At 41.8% G+C, this 7,577-nt stretch overlaps 1 protein-coding gene across 1 annotated transcript; it reads right to left on the bottom strand.

Annotated features, from left to right (window-relative positions):
* Positions 1-208: 208 nt before the first annotated feature.
* Positions 209-6,937, bottom strand: LOC133107344 (odorant receptor 131-2-like). Its single transcript, XM_061216333.1, has 3 exons — positions 6,028-6,937; positions 3,511-3,533; positions 209-334 (listed from the first exon to the last, which is right to left on the bottom strand). The coding sequence occupies exons 1-3, from the start codon at positions 6,935-6,937 to the stop codon at positions 209-211; spliced, it is 1,059 nt and encodes a 352-aa protein (XP_061072317.1).
* Positions 6,938-7,577: the final 640 nt, after the last annotated feature.

The raw sequence follows: 7,577 nt of genomic DNA, 5'->3' as shown, positions 1-7,577 counted from the left end.
TCATAGGTTTTGTGAATGCCTATATGTCCAGAGGTTTTTCATTGTGGGCCAGTTTAAGCACCGGGAAGCACAATTTGTGACACTTGATCACCCTTGAACGTATCTGAACGTATAGCCCATTTTCGGCATAGTAACTCATCTCGTACAAAATAACCCATCCACACGTTTTCCAAGGCACCATAGTTCGCCGCCTGCTCAAACAAGGGTTTTAAACCGGAATCTGCTCCTGCAGGAACTTGTCCCGTGAGATTCCCAGCAGGGACACTACCTTGGTATCAGAAAGCTGGCTTTCATTACCCATGTCAAGTTCGACAACCACCGGTCTTTTTTGCTGCTGCCGAGACAGACAGGCGAATCAGTGTAATAGAGGCATCCTGCTCTATTTTATCAAAATATAAATTGCCAAAGCTATCCATTTTAGGCATAACTGATAGAGGCGTCCTTTAGGACTGCCTGTTGAGTCATGGATCGCGTAACTGCACACAAAGTAAATACAGCAGGGAACTGCTCACCCACTTGGTAATAGCCCTGGTGAGGGTTTTTGGTAATTATTGGTACACACTCATTACCTACTCGCCGCCCTGCTAGGAGTGCTGTCACTCTCAAAACACGGGGATACTAGAACAAACCCCCATGATAACTTTCCCCTTGATTGCATCTGAAGACAACGAGAAGCTATGCAGGGGAATAACCGTACACCCCACCACAGTCTTAATGATGATGTTACGGCCGGTATACGTGTCAGCTGAGAAGGGCAACATGCCTTCTAGAATTAGGCTCTGGGAGGAGCCGGTATCCCGTAACACTTTTACTGATTTCTTAGTGTTTCCTATGGAAACTACCCCCTTAGTGATGAAAGGAGAAAAAGTTGTCTGTTTCGGAAGTTTCACTTTCGGCATCAGAGACTTCGGGAACCCGACCGGTGTTCTCAATTTCATTATCGATTACATTAATGAAGGCAGTAACGCCGCCAATGACCCTTACTGTTGCATATACTACAAAATGAGGACTTTCTGTCAATGATAGGCGCTCCCTTTCGCTGAGTACCTGGGCTAGTAATCACAGGTTTATCAGGAAATGGGGAAGATTTGCCTTCCCCTTTACTTTGAACTGTACTCCAGCGAAAGTTAGAACGCAGACCAGAACTTGTTCCCTTTCTGTGAATCAACGCAAGCTTGTCCGCCAGCACCGTGGCCTTGGAAACCGTACAAACTTTATGTTCATCGATTTAGACAGAAATGTCTTCCGAGACGGATAAATGAAAAATAGTTCGAGGGTTACCAAATCACACATGGTCTCAAACGTTGCGACCCCCAGAGATTGACACCACCGGTCAAAGTGAAGTAGCATCTTGCGACCGAAGTCGACATGAGTCTTACTTTCCAGTCGCTTCCAAGTACGGAATCTATTTCTATAAAACTCAGGTACATGCTCGTAAACCTTCAATCTGGCGGCTTTGACAGTTTTGTAGGAACTTGTCTGTTCCTCGGTTAGCACAGAATATGCTTCCTGCGCTTTACCAGTCCACACCGTTTGAAGCATAAGCACCTGGGATTTTTCTGACCAGCCACAAAACAAGTTCTTGTGGCTCACTCGAAAAGGACAAAGAACAACTCAGGGTCTCGTTCAGTAAACTTAGGTAACAGGCGACGATCACAAGTAAGTTTTGCGAATTCATCTCCCCCAGGAGCTTCATCACTAGATTGAAGTCGTTGGCTCATAAACTGGGCGTTTTCCTTGTCCAGTGTTATTTGGCATGTACTTATGTCTAGTTTCAGCCTTTCAAGGGCTAGTTTCTCGTGTTCAACAACGAGTTGTCTATCCTCAAAATCACGCTAGTTTAAGCTAGTTTATCAAGCTAGTTTATCACGTTCTAGGTCAGGGCTGCCCAATCCAGTTCCTGGAGATCTACCATCCTCTATGTTTTCACTTCAACCCTAATGTGACACACCTGATTCTACTAATTAGGAGCTTAACAAGCTGGTGAATATGATGTGCTTTATGAGGGTTGGAATGAAAACCTACAGGACGGTAGATCTCCAGAAATGGGGTTGGGCAGTTATGCTGTATTATTATTATTATTATTATTATTATTATTATAATTATTATTATTATAATTATTATTATTGTTGTTGTTGTCATAATCCTAATCCTCATTATTATAATTATCTGTGTGAATTGTCCAAACATTAGGATTAAAAAGTCCAATCACAGTCCCTGCTAAAATATAAATATGAATCAGTAATCATAATCTTACTTATTTTGACAGTCAATCAGATATCATTTATACCAGGGCTGCCCAACCCCATTTCTGGAGATCTACCGTCCTGTAGGTTTTCATTCCAACCATAATAAAGCACATCATATTCACCAGCTTGTTGAGCTCCTTATTAGTAGAATCAGTTGTGTCACATTAGGGTTGAAGAGAAAACATAGAAGATGGTAGATCTCCAGGAACTGGATTGGGCAGCCCTGTCCTAGGTTATCTTCTAATTCACTAGCGTGTTTAGCATCTTCAAGTTTAGCATGCCCTAATTTATTGGCTAACTCGTGAGCTAATTTAGCATCTTCAAGTTTTTTATTCTCCTGAGCTAGCTTCTCTTCACGAGCAGTTTTAGCTTCATTGAACCTATCCCCTAGTTTAGCGTCTAACTCAAGCTTTTTAGCCTCTTGAGCTAGTTCTTGCTTCAGTTGAGCTTCTAACTCACAAGCATTTTTAGTATTACATTACATTACATTACATTACTGGCATTTGGCAGACGCTCTTATCCAGAGCGACGTACAGTTGATTAGACTAAGCAGGAGACAATCCTCCCCTGGAGCAATGCAGGGTTAAGGGCCTTGCTCAAGGGCCCAACGGCTGTGCAGATCTTATTGTGGCTACACCGGGATTAGAACCACCAACCTTGCGTGTCCCAGTCATTTACCTTAACCACTACACTACGGGCCGCCCCGTAGCATCCTTCCGTTTACAGTGTCCCGATACCCCTTAGTCCCAATCTCCCTTAGTTTCAAGAAATCTATCATGCTCTAAGGCACTGTCCAATTTCTTCTCTTCACAAGTCTGTTCAGCTCGCAACCGTATTTTCACAAGCTCTTGCATCTGTCGGAAATTGAAGCAACTCTTTATGCTCTTGGAGCGATAAGGCTTTAGGATCCTCTGGATCCTGCACTAGGGTCATCTCAGCCTCAGAAGCTTCCTCCGCTTCTGCTCTGGCTACTTCCACAGTCGGGACCATTTCTACTTGTACAGTTGGGGGGGATCAACCGGAGTTGGATCAACCGGTTTAAGAATATATATTTTTTTTCCTGCCTTAAACCACCACTTTCATTCCAGCTTTCATAGGACAGCCCATCACGAATTGGCCAATAAGGGTTCGTGAAATGGTTTTTTAAAGACAAATTTTCATTGGCTCGACTTAATTATTGAATAATTGACAGAGGACCAATGGACAGGGACTGCCTATATAGCATGCTTGACACTGTAATGGTTTAGTCTAATTTAATTACCTTTTTAAAAAATGGCTTTTCTCACTAACTGCCATAAAAGTGCTATTTCTAACATGCCATTAACTATGCCGAATGGCACCTTCCAATTGTTGCTGGTTTCTGATTAAACTCAGCAATTAATACAGAAATTGCTCGCTTTGGCTCATCACAACACCACACCTTGTCTGTGAGAGGTCCTGCTGTGCAATAATAAGCAACGCATTTAGCTCCCCCTCATTGGATGTCAGCCGTTACGGTCATCTCAGTCACAACTGCCAAGAAAAAAGTGTCTCTTGTGTTCTCTCTGTTTGGGATCTTTATGATTCATGTCATGAGTGTGAAATCCTAGCACTGCTCACATGCCAGGTCATCTCCTCTTATGCAGCTTCTGCTGCGCACCAAGCTCTCTGCTGGGAAAGTGTAGACATTTATCTAAACTTGATAGAGGCTGCTTTATTTGTGTTTTTGCAAGAGATGTTAGTAGAAAAAAAAATTTTTTTTTGAGCTATCGATACCAAACTCACTGGAAAATGTCTGGCTTGGTTCCGAAAGGTGTGCTTGTTTATTTTTTTTTGATATTCCAATTAATTTCTGAAATATTTAAGGTTTTTCAGGTCCCGTAGGAATGAATGGAGGAATTCAGTTTCTACCGTGGTGGCAGTTAGAATTCATATTTTTTTGAAACGTTGTTTAAACTGCCCTTACTCTCGCAATTGTTGCACAACATAAATATATTATACATCAAAATGTTCATTTAAAATCAGTGACCACTTTATTAGGTACACCTTTACACCAGCTTGTAAATCCAAATATTTAAACCATAGTATTAGCCGTACTGGCTATAGTCCACCGATTTACTGTGATGTCACAATAGCCTCTGCCCTCTAGCACCGTTCAAATACACTCAGTGACCACTTTATTAGGGGCACCTGTACACCAGCTTGTAAATGGTAGTATTTAATCACCACAGTATTAGCAGTAGTAGTCCACCAATTTGCCACAATTGCACTCCTCATTTTCTTCACATCTCTAGTTTATTACTGTAATTTTATTTATTGATGATTTAGCCAGACAGCATTTTATCTTCTATGTACTACATTGCCCTTGTTATTTTCTTGACATTTGCAAGCAATCTTCTGTGTTTGGAAAGTATATCATCCCCAAAGCTTTTATGTCTTGGAAAATAATGCTTCAGAATCACTGATGTGGAATAGGGATTATTGAATAAAAACAAATTAGGTGACATTTGTGGTAATGATGACCAATTTCCCAAAATGTATTCATAAAAAAGAAAAATAATACACAGAAAAAGACAACAGAATGAAATTACCAGCCTACAGAACATATTATTTTTTATTCTCCAGCTTTGTTTCTTCTGAAATGCTTCAATACAGGATAAACACAACCAATTATCTGGAGTCTACTTTCTGTCATTTTCAACACTATAATTAGTGGAATATTTACAATTTAGCTATTTACAATCTATATCCCTGTATGCATTGTTCATGGGAATGTTTTTTGCACCATTCTATGCAAACTCTAGAGACTGCGTGAAAATACCAGGAGATCAGCAGATACTCAAACCACCCTGCCACCAACAATCATTCCACGGTCAAAGTCCACTTAGATTACATTTGATGATTCTGATGGTTGATGTGAGCATTAACTGAAGCTCCTGGCCAGTATCTACATGATTGTAGCACTGGCGCCTCACAGCAAGGAGGTTGTGGGTTCGAATCCCCGTCGGCCGGGGCCTCTCTGTGCAGAGTTTGCATGTTCTCCCCGTGTCTGCGTGGGTTTCCTCCCACAGTCCAAAGACATGCAGGTTAGGCTGATTGGAGAGTCTAAATTGCCCATAGGTATGAGTGTGTGAGTGAATTGTGTGTGTGCCCTGCGATGGACTGGCAACCTGTCCATGGTGTATTCCTGCCTTTTGCCCAATGTATGCTGGGATAGGCTCCAGCCTCCCTGTGACCCTGTTCAGGATAAGCGGGTTAGGATAATGCATGAATGAAGGAATGAATGAATGAATAAATAAATAGGTGTAATAAAGTAAAAATGTTCCTAATAAAGTGCTCGGTGAGTGTATATCTGATTTATTGGGTGATATTAACTTCATCTCCAAACAACATTTTCTGGTTCATCTGCACATTGTATACTAAAATCATGTTTGCTTCATGGATAACCCTGTTCCTCAGGTCACTTTGGAGGAGAAAATAATTAAATGAACAAAAAACATTAACATTAACTTGAAGTGTTTTGCCTCTCTGTAATACATCTAGTATTTTAATCTGGTGCAGTTAGGTCAATGTCAGACATGCGTAGATATAGTATGTACATTTAGTACATTCAAATATTTATTAATCCTACAAGTATGAGTAGGATATTAACCAAGTGCATATTGATCCTTGACAGCAGTATATTCTTGGAATGTTACAGAACGGTTATGAAAGAGCTCCAGGTAGGGACCTTCAGGATGTTTAATTTACCCTGCCTTCACTGATCTGAGAGGTTTACCCATTTGCTGAGGTGTAATGTTGGGGGAGCAGCACAGGATGGCTCTCTTCAAATGGGCCCTGAGACTCTCATCCCGCACCCCGTAAATGAGGGGGCTGAGGAAGCGGGGTAGGAGGGCAAAAAAGAAATAGTTTAAGAAGGGAATCTGCTCCTTGAGCCAATGTGAGTGCACTACGATGAGTTGTTCTGTGACAGGTTGGGTGAAGGACATGATGCAGAGCAAGAGCTGCAGCCCGTGCAGCAGCACCGTGTACAGGGCCTTGCCCACCGCCTCATCCCGACGCATCGTCCGCGCCTTCTGCAGGATGCGAACATAAGTGAAGAGGATGGTGAGGGCCGTCGCCACAAAGAACATCCCATACAGGGAGACCTTGACCAGCGTCATGAGAGGTGAATTGTGGAAGTCTTTGCTCCTGCAGAGCACCATGGTGGTGAAGGCACTGGAGCCGGGGTACTGCCTCCCCAGGCACAGCTCGATGGTGGGGAACGCCAGGCTGATCAGCAGTGTGGGCAGCATGACGGCCCAAATGCAGTCTGCACGCCAGGCAGCGGGCCGGTGTAGGGGGTAGAATATGGCAACGTAGCGCTCAAGTGACATGGTCGCCAGAATAAACGGAGTGTTGAGGAAGGTGAAGGTGGAGACAAAAATCATGGACATGCAGAGGATGACAGAAAGCCAGAACTGGGTCAAAAAGAAGACGAAAAGCAGGACGGAGCACCCCACCAGAAGGGAGTCGTTGATCAGCATGTAGCCAAAAAGGATGTAGCGTGGGTTCTCCCAGAACTGCCTATGTGATGCCAGGGTGTGCAGCATCAGGACAATGAAGTAGAGGAAGATGCAAAAAAGTGGGACGACAATACATATTTTCAGTGCTATTATCGGGCCCGTGTTGGATGTTGAGTTTCCTGGATAGTCTGTCAGATTCTGCATCATTCAGTGGGGCAGTGAAAAATTGTAAGCACTTGAAGCAACCTTGCAATAAAAATAAATAAAGTGTAAAATACAAACATCTGAATGCACACAGTAAATTAAATTTGAACGTGCAAAACAAGAAGTCATAAGTTGAAACCCCCCCAAAAAATATTTAAATCTGTCTTGTAACCAACATATGAATATCATTGTAAACATTATCACCTTGTAGAATAATTTCTGAAGTAGAAAGTAGACAATTAGAAAAATAAAGTAATTGGTTTTAAAGTAAAGCCCAAGCACAATGTTTAGTGAATTATAAGAAATCGATTAATTTTAAAAACACACAATAGTAAATCTCCATGCAGTTTAAAAAAATCATATTTCATGTAAGCTGTCACTTACTTACCCTGTCAGAGTCAGTTGACTAATGCTTTGTTGCAGAAGGAATTGTTGCTTTTATATAATTGTTTGCCATTAGAATTTTATTAATTAGTTCTCGGAGGGATTTTCTGTTTTGCTCCTTATTCTAAAGGTTGTTTTGTAACTCTCAAGGGGTAAATTAATATAGCATTGTCACAACGCATGCTTTGAACAATCTCTGAGCTACAGAAAGAACTTTAAGAAAAGAAACAGAACAGAAAGTGAGAATAGGCCAGTA

This window comes from Conger conger, chromosome 13 (assembly GCF_963514075.1).
Source record: "Conger conger chromosome 13, fConCon1.1, whole genome shotgun sequence".
Classification (NCBI taxonomy): domain Eukaryota; kingdom Metazoa; phylum Chordata; class Actinopteri; order Anguilliformes; family Congridae; genus Conger; species Conger conger.
The sequence above is the reverse complement of the archived record's forward strand: the minus strand, read 5'-3'. Positions and strand labels throughout refer to the sequence as shown.

What these genes read in the sequence shown, in the direction of transcription:
- LOC133107344 (XM_061216333.1), bottom strand. Translation starts at nt 6,937, where the DNA reads ATGCAGAATCTGACAGACTATCCAGGAAACTCAACATCCAACACGGGC. An exon ending in CATCCTGTGCTGCTCCCCCA is followed by an intron (nt 3,534 to 6,027) that starts ACATTACACCTC and finishes ATGGCAGTTAGT; the next exon opens with GAGAAAAGCCATTTTTTAAA. An exon ending in AAAAGCCATTTTTTAAAAAG is followed by an intron (nt 335 to 3,510) that starts GTAATTAAATTA and finishes CTGTCTCGGCAG; the next exon opens with CAGCAAAAAAGACCGGTGGT.